This window comes from Phoca vitulina, unplaced genomic scaffold (genome assembly GCF_004348235.1).
Source record: "Phoca vitulina isolate PV1807 unplaced genomic scaffold, GSC_HSeal_1.0 scaffold7, whole genome shotgun sequence".
NCBI lineage: Eukaryota > Metazoa > Chordata > Mammalia > Carnivora > Phocidae > Phoca > Phoca vitulina.
The window spans coordinates 28,415,966-28,442,295 of record NW_022589710.1 but is presented as its reverse complement, the minus strand read 5'-3'; the positions used below and the strand labels follow the sequence as shown (position 1 = coordinate 28,442,295).

Below are 26,330 nucleotides of genomic sequence, written 5' to 3'. Positions count from 1 at the left end.
TCTAAGTTGAATGTGCAAAGCCAGGATATACAGTGTTTTTTGTTTTTAGAGAGAGCTTGTGCAGAGAGGGAGAGATAGAATCTTAAGCAGGCTCCATGCCCAGGGTGAAGCCCGAGGCGGGGCTTGATCTCACAACCCTGAGGTCAGGACCTGAGCTGAAATCAAGAGTCAGATGCTTAGCCAACTGAGCCACCCAGGCACCCCAGGATATACAATGTTTTAAAAACAAAATACAAAGCCTTTGGGTTTTATATACGAAGTTTTAATTAAGAAGAAGTGAAAATTTATTCAGATCAATTTATTTGAACTCACATCCAAGAAGAAACATTCAACTTCAGGATTAGAAATAAAAATGGAAACAGTCTACTTCTTTTTGGGTAAGGGGAGGATCATACAAGCCCAACTGACAAGAGTACTAACAGTTTTGTGAAGTTACTACTTAAACTCTGTATATTCAAGTATATATCAAGTTCATACTTGGCTTATACAGAATTGATTCAATCCTAGCAAAGTAAGTGTAATTTAAGTAAACCTCCTTGAGTTTTACTTTCTTAAGTCTGAGAGTTTAGATTTGATTATAACCACAGCAAAAGTGATTATCTTCACTTCCTGCAAACATAATCAACTTTTAAAATAACAGGCAAACATCAATTTTACATAAACCTTATTAAGGGTAGGAGGAAACTGCAATTGTTCATCCAATTCCAGAGTCTAAACCATAAATCCAAATTGTACTGTTACCTCTATTGTCAAATCAAGCCAAGAAAGCCTATTACAGACTATAAGAAGTGAATGTGAATTTGCAGGGTCCACTAAGGGGATACTTTGAAAATCTATCACGTTATTTTCAAGAAATTACAGAAATTATTTTCAAGTATGCTCCAAGGGTCATCTCTTAAATGAATTAACCTTCAGGAAGTTGTGACAAGTATTATTTTTCTACATTTTATATGCTAGGAGATGAAGATAAAGATTTAGGATTGAGTCATCTATTCAAAATTAAAAAATAGACTCTGCTTTTATTTGAAATAGGATTAATGTGCCTCAAATCCCTTTCCATTGGGCTATATCCGTTAGTCTACACTTCTACTTAGAAGCCAATCCATTTAAAAAGTCACTTCCACTGTGTCGAATATCTTAATATATTAGAATGGCATAGGCAGACTCTTGTAGCATTGCTCATTTCTACTAGGTCATTAAAAAAAGAAAAAAAAACCTTTGTGCTTTCCATTCATTCTTTAGAAATAAAAATAAATGTAAAACTGATTACAGTTAAGACCAAAATTGTAAAGGTTTTTTTCCAAAATAGAAACAATAGCCTGCTTGACTTAAAATCTTTTATTCATTTGGGTATTACTTAACACACAGGGTTTTTTTTTTACATTTAAACATTATTCTCCCTGTGTTGTCTCCAGAAATAATTAAGTCTACTTTCCTGTGAAATTTACTCCACCAAAATCAATATATAGCCTGTTTGACTCATTATAGCTAAAACTGACAAAAAAGTTTTTAAATGAAAACTAAGAGTATAAGAGTTAGGTTTCAAGGTTTTTGTTTCATAGGAAGAAACCGCTCTATTACATGGGTCTATAAAATGATCCAAACTTCAGAGAGACAGGAAGCTGATAACTTGATTTGTCTTCTTAATGGCTTTGGCTCATGAATAAATAATGGTTTGTGTTTTTCTTATAAAAAGAAATGGAATTTGTAGGAGTCCTATTGGCCACATTTACTCTACTTTTTAAAGGATTTCTAATTACTTAGACATTCTTTATATTATTTATAATAAGTCACAACTTTAACTGAAAGCCATTCTTTGACCATTAGCTGAAATTCAGGAAAGAACACAGTTCTGTTCACCAAATCAATAAATCTAACCACAGGCTGACTAAAAGCTTCCTTTAATCTTCTTCCTATTAGGTCTTCCTTTAAATTAAACCATTCTCTCTATGAATTATTTAAGTGAATGGCATGGCTATAGAAAGATCACATAGGATTCTTCATACAAAAATGCTCAAGGAATCTAAAAAAATCCATTCAGAATATTTCAAGAATTAAGAGTATGAATCAAGATGCTATAGCTTAAAAAAAAAAAAAAAAAAGATGCATGGTGGTGGTGGTGGGGTTGTCCTGAAAAGCTTGAGAAATAGAAAAGTCAAGTTTATTTCCTGATTAGTGCAGGATGATTCCCAAAGCGCAGTTAAGTGTCTGGTCCAGACTAGCTATTAGCAGTTAAGTAGTTCCCTTTCACTGTCAAGGCTCTTCCCTGAGGTGATGCCTAAATTCTTAATTTTAATATTTTATCTTGTTTCTTTTAGCTCCATCCTCTCTCACCAATAAGCTCTACACAATTCCACCATGCTGATGCTTTCTCAACTCTGGAATTTACACTTTTCAAATGCCCACAAACTTAAGAGTTACAAAATTTATATTTAGATATATTTGTATCTTTCCTCATGTTCCTCTCATGACTTAGTCACTTTTGTTATATATTCCAATAATTACATATTTTACATTTTAAAAATAAGTTTGTGAATACTGAATGCTCTTCCAAATGTATCCTCACAAAGTCAGAGAAAGGAATTAACCTTTCTAAATTCCAATTCTTTAATGTTTTAAAAATTTATTATTACTCTTTCCTTTTTCCTTCATGGTAAACAATTCCCTTCTCAAGTCTTTATACTTCTACTTTCCAGATTTCTTTTCACTGTAGCAAATACCAAAGGAAAAATACAAACCATTTCAGAGTAAATGAGTCTCTTCCCTGCTCTCATTTATTAGATCATTTAGTTCAAGGATATATATATGGCAGTATTTTGAAAATGTTAACAGCTATTAATACCTTGAAGTTGAAAAAATAAGAAAGCCAGAGAAAATATATCACAAGCAACCAGTTTGAATATATGAAAAGCTACTTATATCTTGATTTTCATATAAACATTAATTTTTACCATTATAAAAGACAACATAATTATATTTCATTTTTTCTTTATAAAATTACTCTTTAACAGAATATTTGTTAGCTAGTCATCCCTTAGGTTTTTCTGTACTGATAAAAAGTTACTTTTAAAAGAAAACTATTTAAAACAATAATTGTTTCACAGAAACAGAAAGTCTCATTATCAAAATCTGATAAAAAACTATAATCATGGGTAGAGTCTTACTATTAATGTTCTTTCACCAAAAATGGATATTTAGGAAGTGTTTTATTGGTAAATAAGACAACCTTCTCAGTGACCTACAAAAGTGTCACAATAAAGATGAGGTAGTATGAGACTTTTCTACTTTTGTAAAAGGAAAATATCATCTTTAGAAGAGATATTTATCCCGATATCGGTGTTAATGATATCCTGAGCCTCATTACTCCACAGACAGGTGCCATAATTAGTAGTTACCCTACCTGGAACCAAGACAATCTTGAGATCACTGAGAAAAAAAATGCTAGAAAATGGTAAGAGATTTTCTTGGTTTAATTTTGTTGTAATTGCTAAAAATTTATTTTAAAGCTATTACTGAAAAATTCCATCTTTATGTTTACAACAGAACTGCAGGAAAGGGAAATAAAAGCAATGATACTTAAGAAACATCTGTTCTAACTTGGAAAGTTGAGTCAAATTTCTTTCAGTCCAGGTGGACGCAGCTTCCTACTAGACCTAAATTATCATCAAGAAATAAATTACTATGATATTAAAAAAGCCAATTTGTACAAAGGGTCAGACAGCTCACCAGAAGAAACGACTGTCTAGGAAATTACGTGCTGACTCTTTAAAAAAGTGGAGTTAGATAGGATATCACTCCATTTACCTTTATTATACTGGGATAATGACGTTTCTAAAAATGCTTCCGTATTGAGATAGCAAATTTAAAATATTACTCCTAGTGCCTAGTACTGTTCAGTATGGCATAAGCCATGTAGCTCTCAAAATGTTTTCCCTTTTTTGACGCCACAGTAAAGACATGTTAATTCTGAAGATAGGAATAATTATTTGAAACCCGAAAATCAAAATCAGTATTAAGTTTCAAAAAACTGAGCTCCATGTTTACTTCTTGAATCTTTAGTGAAGCTCACTTTAAAATAATGAAGACTACTTAGGTCCCTCTTTGGTTACCGATGGAAATTTCTGGCTGTTTATAAAACTGTGGCATCTCCCCAAAAGAACAGGCTCAGAGTTTCTATGAAAAGGCTAATCAGAAGCAACAGTTCATAAGTAAATACAGAAAAACCCCAGAGTTGCTTTAGTATGTTAGTAACTACTACTTACTAATAGTGTTATCATTATTTTTAAAGCTTCCAGTGAGAAAGGAACAATATTTGTCCTGAAGATAGCAACTCATCTAGGTTGAGCGAAAGACCTACTAAAAAATAAATGACCATGCTACAGGGTAGAAAATAAATTCACCTCCAAAAAGTCATGTTCTCATTTGATTCTTCCTGATCAGATAAATCAAATTTACTAATACTGCTTTATAGTTAGTATTTAAAATGAAAATACTTCAAGTTTAATTTCAAACCATTTTGTTACCTTTAACATCCCTATTATTTATTAAGTTACAAAACTCAATACATTGGTATGGATTGTGAATTACAACACACTCAGCTTTACTGAAGAACTTTAAAACAACTCTGAAAAGGGGGATGGGGAAACTGTATTTTATGTATAGGAATGCCAATGGCATAGGTTAACAAGGGAATTTACATGTAGGAAAGGACGTAAGATTATTTTTAAAGAAAAGTATGAAATATAGATTATTTAATGTGTTTGCAACGCCTACCAAATTTCAAATATCCCTGGATTGTAAGCGAATTACAATTAAGAAAAAAAATTAAGTAAGCATACAATCTATTTGGTAAAAACAAAAACCAAACACCTGGTCAAAAATATTCATTAACCCCTAGTGTGTAACTTTAAACAATTAGTTTATCATAAGAAAAATAAACTGATCTGGAAGTAAAATTTAGGGCAGAGATTTATTTCAACTGCCCTTGTAGAAAAATTCAAAGTGACATAAGAAAAATAAAATATTAAATGAAAATATGTATATAATCATTCCCATATTCCCACACTTTCCCTAGCATTGTTCTGTTGCATCAATCCTGAGTACTCTAACTTTTGATTTATAGTGATATTCCTTCAGATATAATTTCATAGAAGAAGGAATTGGAAGGGCATCAATGCCATCATAAGTTGTACAGTTACAAATAACTGTTCTGCATATATGCTGCAAGGAAAAGGGGAAAGTCCGAATTAAAGGAGTGGATAAAAGTGGTTCGAAGAACATACAGGCACTCGGGTCCTTATAATGTTCTAGGAGCCCAGTAATGTCAGGAGAATGGAAGACACAAGGATCATGTGCATCAAAGCTAAAGTTGTGATTCCACTGTTCAATTCTAGCATGAAGAGAACGACTATAGCGTCTAAAACTAACTGAGAATAAATAGTCTTCCTGTGCTGAGTCTCGCAGTAAAAAGGTACCCTCTGGTTTTCCCTCTAGTAGAGCTTCAGCTGCATATTTATCCATAACTCCCCAGTAACATGGATTGTTATTGATCTGAAGGAGGTCTGGTACAAGACAGTGGACATAATCAATCTGGGTATGGTACTTAGGAGGTGTTTCCAACTGCAGGATTTCTTCATCCATTTCCCATTTGGGTTTGTTTCTTTTCCTGGAACTTGTGCAAAGTGTTATAATTTCATCATCTGAATCCATATCACTATCTTCTATACTGTTATTTGAAACCAGGTTCATCACAGAGCCAGTCACAGGACCACCTCTACATGAAGCACTGTTGGTGGTTATGACACAGGGCTGAACATTGGTATGTGAGAAGCAGTTTACCTCTTCTTCCACGTTTCTTCTTTGTTTTAGCTGACCATCCCTCAATTCACTCTGAGACAAGTCTGTGTTTACCCATTCATTGGATTTGGGATTTATAGGAGCAGTGTGTCGTTTAATAAAATGCCACCTAAAGGCTAAATCTGATCGAGGTGGGAAAGGACACTTATCTAACATGAGTTCACTGATATGAATTTTCCTTTTAGATGGAAGCCCCGAAGAGTGCCGACCACTACAATTCTTTATTGGAAAACATTGCCCCACAGCATCTTGCAGTTTCTGTTTAAGAGATCGGCCTAAAAATCTATGCCCACAGGAATGATCTAAATCCAACTCGATGGATGAACAGCTGTGCTTCCTTTCTTGGCTCCTTAAAGGAACTTCAGTTTTCTCTACAGCATTCACTGTTTCAGCATCTGAACAACTTTCACTCTTTTTTGACCAAGATAATTTCTTTCCACTCCACACATAACCGTCCTTTCTGTCAGCACTTCTACTTCGACTAGTTTTGGGCCTTACATCTACATTTTTGCTAATACTTTCACTATTTTCTGCCATTTTAACAAATTATCCACAAATTCCAGTGTTATAAATACTGCTTTTTCAGTTTTTCCAGCAGGAAGTTTCTTCTGGGCACTCTCTGGATGTATCTAAAGGGAAAAAAACAGAACAGCAGTCATTTGTCATTCACTTTTTTTTTTTGAGACAGAGTGCGAGCGCATGAGCAGGGGAGGGGGAGAGGGAGAGAGAGGAGCCCAAGCAGGCTCCATGCTCAGCGCAAGCAAGTGCACAGGGGTGGGGTGGGGGGTGAGGGACAGAGGGAGAGGGAGAGAATCTCAAGCAGACTCCACACGGAGCACTGAGCCCAAATAGGGCTTGATCTCATGACCCTGAGATCATGACTTGAGCTGAAACCAAGAATCGGACGTTTAACCAACTGAGCCACCCAGGTGTCCAACTGTCATTTACTTCGCATACAGTAGTTTCTATATTAAACCCCAATCAGACATAAAATGAAAAACCACAACTAGTACAGGAACAAGATAAGAGTACTGGATATGTTGGAAGACAGTTCCAAGATATTTTGTTTTCACTTAAATGATCTGCTTTACCATATACTAGTAATTTCATAGTGCCCGGGAGTCAAGAATCTGTGTTCCTGGGGCGCCTGGGTGGCTCAGTCGTTAAGCGTCTGCCTTCGGCTCAGGTCATGATCCCAGGGTCCTGGGATCGAGCCCTGCATCGGGCTCCCTGCTCAGCGGGAAGCCTGCTTCTCCCTCTCCCACTCCCCCTGCTTGTATTCCCTCTCTTGCTGTGTCTCTCTCTGTCAAATAAATAAATAAAATCTTTAAAAAAAAAAAAAAAGAATCTGCATTCCTTTCCCACAGCTAATTTTCAATGTAGATTAGAAAAAGTGAGGCCGCCTCTCTTAGTCCAACTGTATGCTCAAAATTGTATGAACAATTTCTAGTCTTGAGGTATATCTCATGCCAATCTCTCCTACCCTTATTTTTATTTCACAGCAGACCAGTCAGTGAATTATTTGTAAGAGACAGTGAGAAATATATTTCTTGGTGTTTGAGAACCATTACCCTGTAGTTCCCTCACTTCCCTCTCCTTGCTTTCCTATTGACTGAAAATATGAACTTTAAGTTATAAAAGCTGTTAAGAATCAAATAATCAGGGGCGCCTGGGTGGCTCAGTCGTTAAACGTCTGCTTTCGGCTTGGGTCATGATCCCAGGGTCCTGGGATCGAGCCCCGCATCGGGCTCCCTGCTCAGCGGGAAGCCTGCTTCTCCCTCTCCCACTCCCCCTGCTTGTGTTCCCTCTCTCGCTGTGTCTCTCTCTGTCAAATAAATAATAAAAATATTTAAAAAAAAATCAAATAATCACCACTGAACAATGGGAATGCCATGCAAGCATTCCCAATGCAGTTTTGTCAACTTATTTCAGTAATTGGTCAACCTCACTATCAGTCTAGGAAATTTTTAGAAAATGTGGAATTGGATAAAAATTTGTTATTTTACACATACACCTTTGTATTTTTCTTGGTACTTCTGAGAAACAAGCAGATAAATTTCTATAGGCCAATGACTTTCCCATAAAATTGGCTGGATATATTAGAATTTACAATGTGAAATACTGAGTTTTATTAAGACTAATAGTAATGATTGGTCATAGAGGGGATTAGCCTAACTATTCTTAGGTGGAATAAGATTTAAGCCCAGAATTGGGGGTAAGTATTCTATAATCTCAAATATTTTACAAACGAAATTTGGATTTGGAGACTGAGAAAATCAGTCTCACTTAGCATACTGATTATAATTAAGTTTCTGATATGTCAGAGGAACATTATAATCCCAATAGTCAAGTAAATGTTTAGAGCCACTTGAATGCATTCTCAAAGCAAGAGGATTTGAAACAAGTATCTGTAGTAGCAAATATGATTGGCAAGTACTTAAAAGTGTGAACTAATGAATCAGACTTGCCAAAGAAAATACTCCATTTCTGAACACTGAATAGCACCTGGTGATTATACAGATTATTTTGATTTAGTGACCTCACTAGTATATACTCATTTAAAATCCATATGGAAAATATTTTTAAATCTGATTTTGGAAGATACATCATCATTTATTATACCAAAATTTTATTCAACATTATGCTTTGGCTGTTTGTTGATTAAGTTCCACTGAGCAAAAATAAACAAGAAGCAACAAAGTAAGCTGAAGAAGATGAACAGTCATTGATTAGAATAAACACTTGTTATTAAGAGCTTACACTTTAACATATTTTTCAAGATAAAAAAGTAATAGAGGAGCCCCAAGCAGATCTTTTTCGTTAATACTACATAGTTTCTACTTTTTTTATTCAGTGGTGAAAAATATATAAGATTTGAAATGCTTGATGATTTACAAAAAAAAAAAAAAATCAAAATAGCAGTTTATTAAACTCTATGACCAACTTTACTCCACTGGATATAAGCTCCCTCATCTTACCTATTACCTCTACATTTTACCATTTCTTCCTTCACTTCTATTATCAAAGATAAGCTCCCCATCTCTGTTCTTTTTTTTTTTTTTTAGATTTTATTTATTTGAGAGAGAGAATGAGATAGAGAGAGCATGAGAGGGAGGAGGGTCAGAGGGAGAAGCAGACTCCCTGCTGAGCAGGGAGCCCGATGTGGGACTCGATCCCAGGACTCCAGGATCATGACCTGAGCCGAAGGCAGTTGCCCAACCAACTGAGCCACCCAGGCGCCCCCCATCTCTGTTCTTGATGGCATTCCCACCTTTACCAGGGCCTGCTTCAGTTTTTCTCTCTCAAGTTCTCTTTGCCTTCAATCAAATCTCCTGTAAAATCCTTTAGTGATCCTAATGCTTCCTTTAGCTACTACACCGGCTGCTTTCCATTACTAAATTTCTTAGTCTTATAACTTCATTTCCCCTCAAAATGAGAATAGCTTTTTGTTTTCTTCTGATTATAAAATAATTGTTTGGTTTGAAATGGCCAAATGAAAATCTTTTTGCTCTATCCCTCTCAGAAGTCAACCTAAACAAGGAAAAAAATGAGAAATAAAAACACAAATCTTATCTTCAACGAGACTAGCAGATGTCTATAACCTGAATCACAAAATATGAGGACAGAATATGAATGGAGGAGCAGTAAATAACTCAGCAGCAGAGAGGGGGGTAACACTAGGCACACAGATGACATGGATGAGAAGCAAACCAACAGAGTAGGCAAAGTCCAGGACCCAGAGGCACCAGATACAAAAATGTGGGTGGAGAACAGGGTGGAAAATGAAGCAGGTTGAAAATATGCATAAGTACAACAGGATCTCTCTAGTTTTTACTCCTACACTTAGAGGAGATGGGATATTTATCATTTGGAGAAACTGAATTAGAGAGGCTCAGGACTTTGGGTATCATAGAGGGTAGAGGGGAGGTTTGGGACTAAAATCAGAATGAAAGTTCCTACTTCCTTCTTCCATCCAACTCCCAGAACTCCAGCAGCCAGATTTATAATAGGGGACTAAAAGATACTTTGCTGAAGGTGGCTCAGTCGTTAAGCATCTGCCTTTGGCTCAGGTCACAATCTCAGGGTCCTGGGATCGAGCCCCACATTGGGCTCCCTGCTAGGTGGGAGGCCTGCTTCTCCCTCTCCCACTCCCCTTGCTTGTGTTCCCTCTCTCGCTGTGTCTCTCTCTGCCAGACAAATAAAATCTTTAAAAAAAAAAAAAAAAAGATACTTTGCTGAAGAAATAGAATGGCCAAAGAGAAAAGACCTCTAAATGCTGACAGCTGGGACTCTGTCAATAAAAAGCTGAGGGTGGGGGGAGGTGCCTGGGTACCTCGGTTGAGCAATCCAAGAGTGGACTCTTGATTGCGGCTCGGGTCATGATCTCAGGGTTGTGAGATCAAGCCCCTCGCCAGGCTCCATGCTCAGTGGGGAGTCTGCTTGAGATTCTCCCTCTCCCTCTCCCTCTCCCCCTCCCCTGTGCGTGCGCGCGCACACACACACACACACACACACACTCTCTCTCTCTCTCTCTCTCTCTCTAAAAATAAATAAGGGAATCAAAAAAACAAAACAAAACAAACCTGGAAGGCCACCCAAGCTTGCCAGTCCACAAGTCCCACCTACTCACACACAGCTGCCAGGCAGCATTGTTGTGCTTCATTCACTCCAGAATATGAATGAATAGTCACAGATCAGCAGACTTTTGAGGAAAGCCTCTAACAGAAACAACAGAGGTTAAAACAAAAAATTTAGAGAAAACAATAACCACAAAAAGAGCAGAAAATAAAATTGATTTCTTCCAAGTTAAGAGAAGATATTAAACCTATGAATGAGTAAGAGGAGTTTGGGACAATCAGAGAATAAGAAAGTTTTGTAAAATAAAAATATGAATACAGAAATAAAATATTCAATAGGAAAGTTCGGAGAATAAACTGAGGAAATAACAGGAAATAGGAAAAAAAATGGCTAATTAGAAAAGGTAAGAAAGCTACAGGATCAATACAGCCATTTCACAGAAAATAACAACAAAATGAAGGGGGGGGGAATTACAAAAGAAACTGTATTAGAAAATATCCCAGAACCAGAGGATATGAGCCTCCATAATGAGAGAGTCCACTGAGTACCCAGCACAATGGGGGAAAAATACACACTGAGCTACATTATTCTAAAATTTTAGAATCCTAGAGATAAAGAGGAGATACTAAAGTTAAGAGGGTAGATGTCGTGTTAAATGTTCTTACTACAATTAAATAAACAAATAAGTCCAAGCCAAAAAATATATAAAAATGAAAAAACAGTCTTCCTGAGGGGAAAAGAGTCACAAAGGACTGTAAATAAATGGCATCTGGTTTCTCAACAGTAACACTGGAAGCTAGAGGCTAGTTTTGGAAGCTAGAGACTAGTTTCCAACTTTGAAGAGATAACCAGCCAAATTATCAATCAAATGACGATAAAATACATTTTCAGATATGCAAAGCATCAACAATTTTACCTCATATTGGAAGAAAAGTCTTCTAAAATTAGAGTGTACACCCACAACAGAAGACATAACACAGGAAATAAGATATTTAACACAGGAGAGAGGAAATGTGAATTCTTAGGATGATGAAGAAGGAAAATCTCTAGACAATAGGGTATCCAGAGCATCTAGTCCATAGAATCACACAAGGCCATAGGTTCCAAGGTGGAAGATCTTGAGGAAAAAAAAAAGAACTGACTTCTGGAAAATTCAATTGAGAAGAATGCAAACAGAGGAAGAATTAGGTAATTATTAATCACACAAAAATTCAAGAGTTATACAAGAAAGAAAACAGAGTTGTAAAATACCTGGCTCAGCAGTGAAAATATCATTTACATATTCATCAAAACTGTGATATAAATGCAATAAGAAAATAGGAAGGAAGGAGAGAGAGTTAAATCCTTATCTATCATAAAAGGAAGTCAAGTGATAATGTCTCGTAATTGATGAATCAAGAAAGAAATATTAGCATATGATTTAGAAATATAAAGGTAAATATCAGAAAAACAGTTAAAAGATTGAAAGTAGATGCCTTTGGAATGGGTAGGACTGTAGCATTTATCTTATCTAAGCTTTCAACTTAATTTTTAACCTGGGTGCATGTATCATTTTGATGAACATAAATAACAGTAATTCATACTCATCATCATTAATTCAAACTAAGCTTAAAATTATGAAAAAAAAAAACAAAAAACTGTCCATAATCCTACCATTCAGCAGTAACCATTTTAACATTTTCATATCTCTATGCATGTATATGACAAGAACGCAGTTCCACAGCACAGTAATGGTGGCCACTACTAGTATGGTTTGAGTCCAGTTTATTTTATACTAGCCATAGGACTTGAAACCTCTCAGTGTTTTTAATCTGTAAAATAGAGATATTGATGCTATCTATTTCATTCAGCTGCTAGGGATTAAATGAAATAATGTGTGTAAAGTACTCAGCTCAGATCCTAAACGTATTAAGTAATCAATAAATGTTCTTTTAAAAAAGCAGATATTAGATATATTGTTTTATTAAAGCACATAAGCCAGTTTAATAGAAATTATTCATGGGGCGCCTGGGTGATGCAGTCATCGGAGTGTCCAACTCTTATTTTCCACTCAGGTCCTGATCCCAGCCTCACGTCCAGCTCTACACTCATCGCAGTGTCTGCTTGAGATTCTCTCTCCCTCTCCCTGCCCCTCCCACTTGTTCTCTCTCTCAAATAAATAAATCTTAAAAAAAAAAAAAAAAAAGTAGTAGTTTATAATGACGACATCACAGAATACTTCTGTCTCTAGTCCAATTCTAACTAAAAAGTTTTAATTTTTAGGAGAATAACATGTTTCAGTGAAAAAAGATCAATATGCCAGATACAGCTGGAACTTAAGAGAACATGAAGCTAGAGAACAATTTGACATTTTCCCCTAGAGAACTAATTTCCAGCCTTATTCTATATAAGCTAACATGCCAACATAACAGATTTACTTTGGCAAGGCTTACCAACTTGTATATAATAGGTACTAATCAGTTAAGTATCTCTGGATTTTTGGTTAACTGTTCTTACATGTGCTAATGCTGCAGGTGTCCATAAAATAAAGTGACATACCATAGCCCTAGATGAATCTTCCATACATTTACTTGTACTTAAAGAGTTAATGCACAGAAAATCTTGACTTAGGTTTGTATGTATCTCAGAATAATAGCCTTCTATAAATTTCACATAGCTCCTCTGCTAGAAAACTGAGTCCATGCTTCAGAAGTCCCTCCCACTTTTATAAATTATGGCAAAAAACTGATTTGGTAAAACATACCATATCAACATATGGTCCAAAATGTCATTTAATGTTGTAGTCTTTAAAGTAGTAAGAAAATTTAACTTCTATTTATATTTGTATAAACATTAGAAAAATTAAAATTCATTAATATTGATTATATGGTTAGCAATGTTCCCATCACTCATTGTCAAATAGTTACTTGTTGGAATGGTGTTCTGTTCCTGAAGGAAGAGTGAGAGTTCCAAAAAGCTGAGGACCTGATGGCAGCCCTCTCCATTTCTTTGTTTACCTTTAGTGGACTGCACCTGCTTCCATGTTGCCGGAATAGATTTGTGGATTATATTACCTTAAATAATAGAATCTTAAGAATACTTTGTAAATAGACACAATCCTAGAAATTTTATAACATATTAGGTTTGCTAGTTACCTCAGAGCAAGGTACTGAAGTTGCTGAAATTTAAGGTGTTCTAAAATTGATGATCTTTCCTGGGATAGGTGGCTCTCAGAAGCTATTTAGCAGATATATTAAAAAAGAAAGGCAAAACAAAACATTTAACTGGTCACTTCGTGGTATAGGTAACATCTTAGTTACTAAGAAAGTAATTGCTTAAAAAAATTTGTGCTACAGAGACATCTTTTTAGAAAAAGGATATTCAGAATTTCCTTCACTATTACATGATTTCTTTACAAAAATGATAAAAATGCATATGTATAAACTCTCACATCTTTACACTTAGACACATGGAAAAATAATTTTCTAATCTCCTCCACAAGTTTCATTAAATCTTAAAAATCTTTTTTTTTTTTTTTTTGAGAGAGTGCATGCAAAGGGTGGGGAACAGGGCAGAGGGAGGGGGAGAGAGAGAAACTTAAGCAGGCTCCACGCCCAGTGTGGAGTCTGACATGGGGCTCAATCTCATGACCCTGAGATCATGATGTGAGATGAAATCAAGAGTCAGAAGCTTGAGGTTAACTGACTGAGCCATCCAGGTGCCCCAAACCTTAAAATTCTTAAAAATAAAAAAATTCAATCACACTGTTCTCAATAAAAATAACATTAATTTTTAGTGAGAACAAAATTTTTATTTTTCTATTTTTAAAGACTAAAGATGAGTTTTAGAAAAGTGCTTTTGTGTCTTGCCTATAGAGGTAAAATCTAAATGTAAAAAAAAGTGTTGGGTTCTGAATCTGAATGAATCCTTTCAAACAGCCTATCATTAGTTCTTGGAATTTTACAGACTTTGTATAAATGAGGCAGAGGAGATACACAGTGATAAGAAAGTGGCTTTACTACCATTCTTTTATGTATTATAGAAATCAAAGATCATAATTTAAAAGGTGCTGACAAATCAAAGATCTTTGTTGGTAACTGCAAAGCTTTTTTTTTTTAAGATGGTGAAAAAATCACTTGGGAGAAGGCTGCTTTGGCTCTTGATTCAATAATTAATTTTTTATGAAGGCAGCTAAATTACATTGCTCTGGGGAGTACACAGTGACATCTTTTAAAAAAATTATTATTTCTTAATGAGGAAGAGGCAAATATCTAAAGAGCAAATTTATATAAAAGCCATTGTCAAGAAAGCAAGTTCCCAGATTTCCAGTAGTCATTTGATCCCAGATTCTACTCCAAGGACAGTGAGCAAGAATTAATATCCAACATGGCCATTCTACCAACAAAGATTTAAATAACATTTAATTACTTCTATTGAATAAGGCCAGGTAGGTGATTTTAATTCAAGATTTCTACAGAAAATTGTTAAAAAGCCAATAATTAGGGATGCCTGGCTGGCTGGCTCAGTGGGTAGAGCATGCAACTCTCAATCTCAGGGTTGTGAGTTTAAGCCCCATACTGGGATGGAGTCGACTTTAAATCTATACTTAAGAAAAAAAAAAAAGCCAATAATTAAAGGGTTAAACTTCATCTATCTAAAAAATTCATTGTATTCTCTGTGATGCTGGCTACCAGAGTACTGTTGTATATATTAATTTTTCACTGAACAACTACTTTATCTACAATGCTGATGATATCTAAGACCAGAATTCATGTAAATACTAAATTAAAATAAATTTGATCCTAAAATAATTATTTATTACACTACATAAAGAATTTATAAATAATTACTCTGATAGTAATTCAGGTCTAGGTATTTCCTGACCAAATCCACGACTCCAAAGTCTACCTGCCATTATGTGTCCCAAAACTCCCTGAAAGCATTCTGATCATAGGCTGTGATATTTGAATTTGATTCTGTGGGTCATAGTCCTTAACATATGATCATAGTTTGATACTTGAGGAGGATTCTGTGGAAACATTTAGGGCCCACAAATGGAATATACTGGATAGTAGATGACATATGAACTCCTTGAAATGTTAAAGAAAAATAACGAAAACCAGGTTTGTTCATATGAAAAAAATCTCTGAAATAAAAAAACGTTTTTTTGTTTTTTTCTCATTACAAGAGCAATACAGGTTCATTTTCTAGTAAATATTTTATTTTATTTTTTTAAAGATTTTATTTATTTATTTGACAGAGAGAGACACAATGAGAGAGGGAACACAAGCAAGGGGAGTGGAGAGGGAGAAGCAGGCTTCCCGCTGAGCAGAGCACCTGATGCAGGGGTTCGATCCCAGCACTCTGGGATTGGGACCTAAGCTGAAGGCAGACGCTTAACGATTGAGCAACCCAGGAGCCCCGCTTCCAGTAAATATTTTAGTGTCTGCCATTTTCATGCTACCAAGTCAGGGCTCATGGGACTTAAATGGATTAATAAACAAAACAAATTACTGATTAGTACCACTACATCCTCCTCCTCCCCACACTCTCCACTTACTTTCCCAATTATTGCTTGTTTATGCCAGTGTCCCCCAGTCTGTACTTTCGTGGACACTAGTTCTAAAAGACGTTAATACACATTCTAGAGAGATGGGGTTTCCTTGTTAAACAAGTTTAGGAATGGCTTCCCCTATTAAATATTACAATGTATATTTAGCAAAAGGTTCTGAGAGGTCCTTGAGTTAAGAAGTCTGCTTAAGCCATAGTTTCCTGTACTTAGCTCACACAAATAATTTTGGAGCAAATTTTAGGGGAAATATTAACTTGGGCTAATATTTAAATGATTATACATTCCCTGAGCATGCCAAAGAGAAATGTTCAGGAACCTGTCACTGAAGAAGGTTAATCTAGAGTGAAGACAGAACAGAAAACTAAGAGCTGGCAGTACCTGGGCCTTTAAAAGTGAAGGACCTTAAAAGAATCTTAGAAACCAGAATATTTAAGATATATGATTGTAACTCTTTAGGGAATAAACTGGATTAAACAGATGTATTTTTTCTTTCCGATTTATAATTTTGTAATTATAAAAACTATATATGCTCAGCATAAAATATATGGAACATTCAGAAAAGTTTAAAAGGGAGGAAAAAAACTATACTTCAATTACCTAAAGGCAGTCAATTTAGACATTTTGGCTCACTTCCTTGCAGTCTTTTTTCCTGTAAGAGTAATTTAGTCTAAAGAGAAAATTTTAATGTTTTAAACATCTATAAAAAATTAACAATCTACAGTTTTTCACTCCATTATATTTAAAAATGAAACATGGTGCCGATGAAATAGCATGAAGGGCTAAATCATCAAACATGGGCTAAAATCCAGACTTTGTCACATACTAGTTATATCACCTGATTTTAAAATCTCATTTAGCTTCAGTTTTCACATTGTAAAATCTGGATAATTCCAGCGGCCTGATGTTTTTGCCACCAGGATTAAGATGTATGAAAATAGCATACACTGAGATTAATGAAAATGCATATTAGCTACCTTCTAGTAGTACCCAGAACTTTTCATGTAGAAATTAATTTCTAAAAATGAGACATGGAAAAGTGGCAAAATTAAAAAAAAAAAGGAACAAGAAGAAACAAAGGCCACATATAAGGCTTGAAAATCTGAGGCTGAGGAGGCTTCAGCATTTCTGAAGTATCATAAAGCATTTTATATTACTCCTGATATTAAACACTGTTTTTTAAAAAAGTTAAAAAATTTTAAATTCTTTAAAAATATTATGGATGTAAGTAACCAAACCTTTAATTATTAAAAAATGTAGTTTCTTGCAAGCTAACTTAGTAAATACATAGATTTCAACAGAAAGAGTAGGCAAAGTTTTTTTTAACTTACTATAAATTATTCTTTCCATTGCTTTATAATAATTACATATTCTTATATTTAAGCTTGGGTGACAAGTTTTACTAGTACAAGTTTTAACAAACTAGTATAAGGTGACTCTAGACTTAAATAAAATGTTTTATGTCCTGATGTGTTTTACTAAATTCTAAGTTTTATGTCAACAGTTATGATATGGAGTGGCAGTATGGTAGACTATCTTGAATCAGAAGGTAAAAGACCTGTGTGCTCTATTTTTTGTTTTGACATTCGGTAGGAGTGTGACTTTGGACAAACTATAACCTCTCTCAGTCTTGGTTTCGTCATCAATAAAAGAGTGATTATATCTGCCTTGTTGTGTAAGGATCCACTATCCATGTAACAACACAATCAAATACTGTGGCTGTCTTTAGCCACAAGAACTGGATAGCTGGGAACAGAACTTTTACTGTATTGCCTTTTATACCTCAGGAAGTTTATACATATGCAAGTATTATTTACTCCAAAAATAAATTAAATAGGCTGGAAAGTTTCAGGACACCTTCAGAGATACACAAATCTTCAGATTTCTAAATTGCCTTTGATATTATTTTCTTCAATACTCTGTTCTCCTCAGTTATTTTTTATTTTTATTTTTTTTAGAGAGAGAGAGAACACACGTGTGAGAGAGATGGGGTGGGGGGTGCAGAGGGAAAGAGAGAATCTTAAGCAGGCTCCATGCCCAGCATGGAGCCCACTTGGGGCTCAATCTCATGACCCCCCTGAGATCATGACCTGAGACGAAATCAAGAGTCGGACGCTTAACCAACTGAGCCACCCAGATGTCCCTCGCCTCAGTTATTTTAACACTCTCTTCCAGCCTTACCTTTCACATAATTAGTGATTTTTACATCAACTACATATTTTATTGAAAAGGCATGTTTTAAACCCCTTCCATAAGGCAATACTGATATGCTTCTTAAATAAACTGAGTCTCTAAGAGTATATGATGTAGATAATAGTCATTGCCATCAGCAGAATGGTAATATATTCATGTTTTCTCACCCTCTTGCCCTTGAGAACAATATTTGTGAGCGTAAGGGTCCTATAAATGGTTGCAACAGAGCAAAGCTAACTAATCTCCACAGCAGTTTAAACCGTGACCTTGGTGTCATTTTCGGTGAGTTCATTCAGCTACCCACTCCTATGAGACACGCACTGTTAATGATAAATAAATCCATTTGGAAAATTTTGACAGCCAGATCAGTGACAGCTACAAAGGATTTTTTTTTAAGGCTACATTATCCTAAATAACCACACAATTTTGCTAACATTTAAGTTACATGCATTTCATTACCACACTGTCTTGTACATGTTGTTTGAATGTCTGTTTCCATCAAGACCATGAACTCATTGACATAAAAATTTGTTGGCATTTGACTGAAAGAGAAATGCAATACTAGCAAAAGTAATACTTGAAAAATTTTACAGGATAATGATTTAAACAAAACAAACTCTATTTTAAATAAAAGCGCTAGGGCGCCTGGGTGGCTCAGTTGGTTAAGCGACTGCCTTCGGCTCAGGTCATGATCCTGGAGTCCCTGGATCGAGTCCTGCATCGGGCTCCCTGCTCGGCAGGGAGTCTGCTTCTCCCTCTGACCCTCCCCCTCTCATGTGCTTGCTCTCTCTCATTCTCTCTCTCTCAAATAAATAAATAAAAAATCTTTAAAAAAAAAAAAAAAAAATAAATAAATAAAAGCGCTAAGTACCCACCCAAAGTACTCTGTTAATAACACCAGACATTAGTAACAATTAATTTTATACATCCATGAGTATCTCCTATACACTAAAACTAACAATCGATGGAAGTCGGTATCTCCATTTTAGAAATAAGGAATCTGACATCAGAAAAAGTAAAGCATATTCAAGACCATACAATGAGTAACTGTCAGAGCGAAAATTAAAACCTGGGGCTGTTCAACTCTAAGGCCTAAGCTCTTTCCATACATGTGAAATTTGTAAAGGAAATTTTTCTTTAACCTATGGATCAAATGGCTTGATTGCTAGGGAGAGTGAAGGGAGAGAAATATAGACACCATTCATAAGTTTTAAAGTCACAGGGTTTATAGATGTCATAGTTAGGGCATTTTATACTTATAACTCTTATTCCAATTTACAGATTCTTCTTATGCTGAGCTCTGAATAGCACTACCTCGAAATCTCATCAAGATATATTCAATACAGAGACGAGTATTAACAGAGTTCATCTTCAATCCCATAGTCTATCCAGTGATATTTACTTGGATAAAAAAATTACACATCAGTCTATCTAAAAATTAACGAATGATCTCCAAATAAAGTCACTCAGAAAGAGTCATCTCAGGTATCTTTTGTTGTTATGGGAAATCCACAATAGTTTGGCTATTTTTCCACAAATCCCAAGTTCATTTTCTGCCAATCACTCTTCCTCTTCATTAATATACCAAACTTAAGTATCTAGGAAGCCTATTTGGAACCCTAGTACTCAAAACAACCTTCACAGAATGCCAAGACAGTAAGAACAATAGCACCGTTTGTGTAACTGTGCAACTTTTCACAATGGAACTAGACTGAAAAACAATGGGGAAATGTCTACACCAGAAAAACGTCTCACTTATGTCTGATACAGACCAGAAGTGGGTACAACAAAAATACGTAACTGTGAAGGTATTCATCAGACCGTTCTGCCAACATGGGAGAACACGGGGACACAATCAAAGCATAAACTTAATGGCCAAGACCTTCGCTCAGATTGTAAGGAGCGAAGTATTCAACAATATACTTTAGTTCTGGCTCTTCTTTTAGCTCTAAATATGCAGTTCAGTGAATTTTAGGTGGGGTCTGAACGGGGAAATCCAAGTTACTTTCTTCTTAAGGAATATATGTAGAGTCCCTCCCAAATAAGCATTAATGTACAGGCCATACCTCTAGGAACTGAGAACTGAGATTAAAGTCTTCCCTCCTTCATCTCTATAGAAACGACAAGGTGAGGGCACGAAGGATGCCAAGATTAAAGGTTTGGGAAGGGTCTCGCTCTCCTCGAGAGAAGATGCTCAAAGACTCATTCTCTAACCGGGCCCCAAGGAGGAACTGGTCACGTTCAGGCACTCGGATATGGTTGCATGTTAGGAGAGCCTGGAAAGTGATAGCAGACCCCAATCGGCAAGGCCGGGCAGCAACCACCCTTCCCCCACTCACCTCTCAGAGCGCAGCTTAACTGGGGCTGTCCGAGTAACTGCCGCCATCACCATCGCCATCACTCTGAGTGCTCGCTAAGGTGGAGAAGGGAGGCCCAGCCACTCCTGCACCTCGTGTAGATCCTAAAAGGCGGACGCCTTTCTGCAAGCTCCCACCCGTCGGCGTTGAGTTCCTGTCTCACACGTTGCGGTCACCGCCTCCACCTGCTCCCAAGGCGCTGCCATCACTTCCGTGTTCGGCACCCTCCCTTTCTTCCTCACTCTCCCAGCAACCGGCTTTTTCCCTGGCAGGCGGCGCGCAGCTGACGCCACCACCCGGCGACTTCGGTCCGGCCGGGCGCTGGGCGTGGGCGAGCGGGCGCAGGCGCAGTGTAGCGAGCACGCCTGAGCGCGGGAAGCGGACCTGCGCCGACGCTTGCTACGCGCCTTTCCTCGGTGGCGGAGGTCGGTCCCGTTGGTGAGTACTCCTTCGCGCTCCCGGTGGCCGTGTCGCGCACCGAAGAGAAGCGTGCCCTTTTCCCGGGTATTGTCTGACAGACCCTCTACTATATCTTGTTTGTGCCACTCGGGTGGGAGAAAGGGGCCGCCGGGAGACTAACTTCCCTTCTCCATCAGCCACCGTCTTTCCTCACCTTTAAAATAATAGTAGCTTTTATAAAACATTTTTAGGTAGGTAGAAGAAAAGATGCCTGCCATACAGAAGCCGATGAGATTTGGACATACAGAGGGACATACAGACGTCTGCTTTGATGATCTGGGGAGGTAAGGTGCTTTGAAAAACAAAAAGAACGTTTCGGGTGTAAGTATTAGAACTTTTGTTGTTATATGTCAGAAAAGTAGTCAGTCTAAAATGACTCACCCAGATAGAGAGAAATAAGGCTGAAATCTAAAATGGCACATATATTTTCCTTAAATTTATTGTTCGGTTCGGACCAACATTGTAGTTTTAGTATCTCGAAAAAGTTAGCAAGTGTAAAATCTTACTTCCAGAGGAGTTGGAAAAATGTGACCTTTCCCTCATGTCTTCCTTTTGTTGACTTCCTCTCTGTGTCCCACATTATTATTTTGTCAGATCACTAGCTGCCTACCTGTCAAATTCAGTGGCCCGTTCTATCTTTTTTGGTGTTGTATCTTTCTTTCCTTGGCTTTTGTGATGCCGTTTTGTTTTTTCATTGTTGTTTTTAACCTTTTGATTTTTTAAAAATTTATTTATTTTTTAAATTAACGTATAATGTATTATTAGCTTCAGAGGTCGAGGTCAGTGATTCATCAATCTTATATAATACCCAGTGCTCAGGTGCCCTCCTTAATGTCCATCACTCAGTTACCCCATCCCCCCTTTTGACAGCTTTTTTTTCCAACTTATTTCCTCTCCTTGATTGCTAAGTTGTGATATTTTCCCAGAACCCTGGTCTCTTTTATCTTTTTAAGTCCATTCCTCTGCAGTACTATCCAGTTGTGTGGCTTCCACTGTCATTCCTGTGTTGATTCACTCATTGAAAAAATACTTGCCTGTCAAGTCTGGTGGAGGCTAGAGATACAGTATGTACAAAGCACAATCTATTCTTTAATTGACCTTAAAGTCTTTTTAAATTGACAGATATTGAGCACAAAATAATCACAAAAGTAAATGTATGTTTAGAAATGGTAAACGATAGGTGCAGTGATAAGCATATTTGAAGGGAAGTTGATATAGCTTGAGGAGGCAGGGAAGGTTTCTCTAAGGCATTGTTTCTTGAGGTGAGATCTGAATATTGAGACATTAGGGAGTAAAAAGAGATGGGGTGGTGATGGCAGTGAGGTTGTGGTGGTGACATCCAGACAGAGGGAACACTGCAAAATTCCAGTGGGGGTAGGGACCATGCTCAAAGGACTGAAAGAAAGCTAGTGATGCCAAAATGTAGAGTGTGATACAGAGGCTGATGAGAGATGAATCTGTGAAGGTAGGTAGTGGGCATCCTATCCAGGACCTTCTGGGCTTTATTAAGGAGTCTTGTTTTTATTCTAAAAGCAGTAGGAATGTATTAAAAATTTGAAGCAGAGAGATGGGATCAGATTCTTGTTTTTGAGAAGTACATGGAGGATGAATTGGAGAAGTAGAAGTGGATGCAGAAAGACTGTGGGTATCTGTATTAATCTGGCGGAGTGTGATAGAAGCTTGGACTAGAGAAGATGTGTGTGGAAAAAAGGATACAATCAGGAAATACTTAAAAGGTAGAGTCAATAGGATGGACCAGGCATTAAAGACGAAGGAGAGGGAGGTATCTGTATTTCTGGATGTTACATTTGGGGAAATGATGGTGCCATTCACAGATACCTGAAATGCTTGGAGAGGAGCTTATTTCAGAGGTAGAATGAGGGTGGAGATTATGAGTTTACATTTGGACATTTGGAATATTTCTTTGAGATCAACTAGAGATGTAGACAGTTGGATAAATGGGTTGAAAGCTAAGAGAAGAAATGTAAGCTAAAGACAGAAATCTATATCTTTTTAAAAAAATATTTTATTTATTTATTTGAGAGAGAGTGTGAGAGAGAGAGAGCACAAGCAAGCGGAGTGGCAGGCACAGGGAGAGGGAGAAGCAGACTCCCCACTGAGCAGGGAGCCTGATGTGGGGCTCGATCCCAGGACCCTGGGATCATGACTTGAGCCGAAGGCAGACGCTTAACCGACTGAGCCATCCCAGCACCCTAGAAAACTATATCTTTTGCTGATGCCTACTGGAGTTCAGGATTGAGGTCCTGGCTGGAAATCTAAATGTGGAAGTTGTCAATAAGTAGATATTTAATGCTATGAACTTAGATGAAATCACCTAGGGAGGGAGTAAATGTAAAGAAAAAAGGTTCAAGGGCTAAGCCCTGGGACACTCCAAAATATTTAGAGATCAAGTTAGGAAGATCCAGCTAAGGAGACTAAGAAAAGGTGACTAGAAAAGTAGAAAATCAAGAGACAAGAATGATGTCTAGAAGGCAAATGAAATATAAGCATTTTAAGGAGAAGGAAATAATAAACTATGTCAAATGCTGGTGGGTCAAGTTGAGGACTGAGAATCCACCATTAGATTTAGTGATGTGGAGGCATTGGATGATCTTGAGCTTTTTTTATGGAGTGGTAAGAATGAAAACCTTGTCGCAGTGGATTCAAGAGAATGGAAAGGAAGGAATTGGAGTTAGTGAGGATGACATGCTAAGAGTAGGGGTAGTTGGATAGGAATGTGAAGTCAGGGAAGGTCTTTGTTTTAAGGTGAGAGATACAGTATATGTGTGAGTGGGGATGATCCAACAGAGAGGGATAAGTTGATGTTAGAATAGAAAGAGGGAGAATTGCTGGAGTGATGGCCTTTAGTAGGTGAGAGGGGCAACAGTATAGTGCACAAGGGGGAGACAGTGGCCAAAGATAAGAGCATGGTCAAATTCACAAGTGGAGGGAAGGGGCATGTAGGTGGGATAGGGAGAATGTAGATGATTAGAAGAGGAGGAAAGCTGAAAGGCCTAGGGAAATGTTAGTTGGAATATTGGGCAGCACTAAAGGCCTACTTTAGGTTAGTGATCATGAATTTAAAGTGAGACCAGACAACCCAGTTAGGTGTTTTTCTCTAGCCATGTTTAGCTCTGCAAGTGCAAACTTATTTTTTTTTTTTAAGATTTTATTTATTTATTTGAGAGAGAGACAGGGAGACAGCACAAGCAGGGTAAGGGCAGAGGGAGAGGGAGGAGCAGGCTCCCCGCTGAGCAGGGAGCCTGACAGTGGGGCTTGATCCCAGGACCCCAGGATCATGACTTGAGCCAAGGGCACACGCTTAACCAACTGAGCCACCCAGGCGTCCCAAGTGCAAACTTATTAATAGGCATAGAGTTGGATTTAACCAGGGTTGGGATTTTGCTAGGTAAGTATGACACAGTGAAAGAGGGCCAGAGAGTTTGAGGATGAGGCAAAGGAGTGATTTTAAGGACAGATTGGAATCTAAGCCAGATTAGGAGGGATGTGAGAATTTGAAGGGAGTGAGAGACAGTGAGGAAGTAGTTTCAATAGATTGTAGATCCTAATAGAAATAAAAAAATTGTTGAAGTTAGGATATTAAGGGTCTAAGGTGAAAAGATAAGTGATTAGGATAATTGAAATTGAAATTATGAAGCAGTTGCAATATTGATAAAGAAAAAAATCTATGCTATGACCATGGGAGTTTGGGGATGAGGTGGAGGACAAGGTTTGGTATATAGTTTTGTCTACATGGATACTGAAAATACTAAGAATTATGATAGGAATAGTGTTAGAGAATGACAATGAGCCTTGTGCTAAAAATCCTTAGGGAACATGGGAGATTTCTCTTTAGGGTTTTGATAGCAGTTTTTTTGTCCTTTTTTTTTTTTTTTTTTTTTTTTTTTTTTTTAACGAGTAGTTTGTAGCAATAGAATGGAAGTGGTAGTAAAATACAAGGAAGGCCCATCAACAGGCCCCACAGGAATGTAGAAGAGAAATCAGCCACCTTTTAAGAGGGCTGAAGAGGAAGCAGTGTTCTCAGAAGAAATGTTGGGGGAAAAAGCTGAGGATGTAGAGATTTTTCTGGTGCCTGACCATGAATTTCAAGAGGCCCAGTGGAAGGGTCAGGTCATATGAGGGAAAGAACATTGCTCTGTGAGGCTGGAGAATCCAGATGGTGAGAAATGCCTTGGTAATCATTGGCTTCTTTTAGTTATGTCACAAGGAGGATCAAGGCATGATAGAATTAGTCCTTACAGTGGTTTTCTTACTCAGAAACTTACAGTGGTTTTCTTATCATCTAAACCAGGGCACCTTTGGGGATGAGGAGAAGGATTTCAAGAGTTAAAATTACAGTTTTTAAAATTATTGATTGATTGATAAATTATTCTGTTTTGGTAGATCTATAACATTTCTTTTCAAAAACTGTTTCAAAACATTTTTTTGTAAAAACATTTGTGACATTAAAACATTAAAAAAATTTTACATTGATTTTCTAAACATTAAACATATAATCCAAACATTTACATAAGTAGAATATTTTTGGTACATATTCATGTACTTTAATCAGTTTTTTAGCCTGTCTTTAACATGGTGTTGCTGATATTTTTCTCAAAAATATATTTTTTTTCAATATAGTCTTCTTTTTATTTTTATTATAAAATTGACTGCAGTCTTCCTCAGAGTTACATTTATGGTAAGACCTTAAAGTGAGACCTTCAGTTAATTCTTTTTTTAGACCATAATATTTTTCTTTTTTTTAAAGATTATTTATTTATTTGTCAGGGAGAGAGGGAGAGCACACACACAAGTAGGCAAGCCGGGGGAGCAGCAGGCAGAGGGAGAAGCAGGCTCCCTGCTAAGCAAGGAGCTCAATGGGGACTCCATCCCGGGACCCTCAAGCAGATGCTTGATTGACTGAGCTACCCAGGTGTCCCTAGACCATAATATTTTTCAATCAGAAAATACTTTCTTTAGGTTCTCACATACCTGGTAAGCTCAGAGCAAATTCTACTAAGTGGAAAAATTTCAATTTCAATTTTTATTTATTTTTATTTTTATTTTTATTTTTATTTTTTTTTTTTTAAAGATTTTATTTATTTATTTGACAGAGAGACACAGCGAGAGAGGGAACACAAGCAGGAGGAGTGGGAGAGGGAGAAGCAGGCTTCCCGCAGAGCAGGGAGCCAGACGTGGGGCTCGATCCCAGGACCCTGGGACCATGACCTGAGCCGAAGGCAGACGCTTAACGACTGAGCCACCCAGGCGCCCCATATTTATTTTTATTTTTAATTTAATTTAATTTTTTAAAGATTTTATTCATTGGAGAGAGAGAG

At 36.9% G+C, this 26,330-nt stretch overlaps 2 protein-coding genes across 3 annotated transcripts in view; one reads left to right on the top strand and one right to left on the bottom strand.

Annotated features, from left to right (window-relative positions):
- Positions 1–222: 222 nt before the first annotated feature.
- SOCS4 (suppressor of cytokine signaling 4) lies at positions 223–20,830 on the bottom strand. The gene is made up of 2 exons (XM_032405158.1): positions 20,515–20,830; positions 223–6,485 (listed from the first exon to the last, which is right to left on the bottom strand). The coding sequence occupies exon 2, from the start codon at positions 6,391–6,393 to the stop codon at positions 5,071–5,073; it is 1,323 nt and encodes a 440-aa protein (XP_032261049.1). The 5' UTR covers positions 6,394–6,485; positions 20,515–20,830; the 3' UTR covers positions 223–5,070.
- A 48-nt stretch (positions 20,831–20,878) lies between these two features.
- The window catches only part of WDHD1 (WD repeat and HMG-box DNA binding protein 1), a 59,037-nt gene continuing 53,585 nt past the window's right edge, over positions 20,879–26,330 (top strand). For both annotated transcript variants that reach the window (XM_032405157.1, XM_032405156.1), the window contains exons 1-2: positions 20,879–20,970; positions 21,183–21,275. In XM_032405157.1, the coding sequence (XP_032261048.1) occupies positions 21,199–21,275 (77 nt within the window). In that variant the 5' untranslated portion in view covers positions 20,879–20,970; positions 21,183–21,198. The remainder of the gene's footprint in view (positions 20,971–21,182; positions 21,276–26,330) is intronic.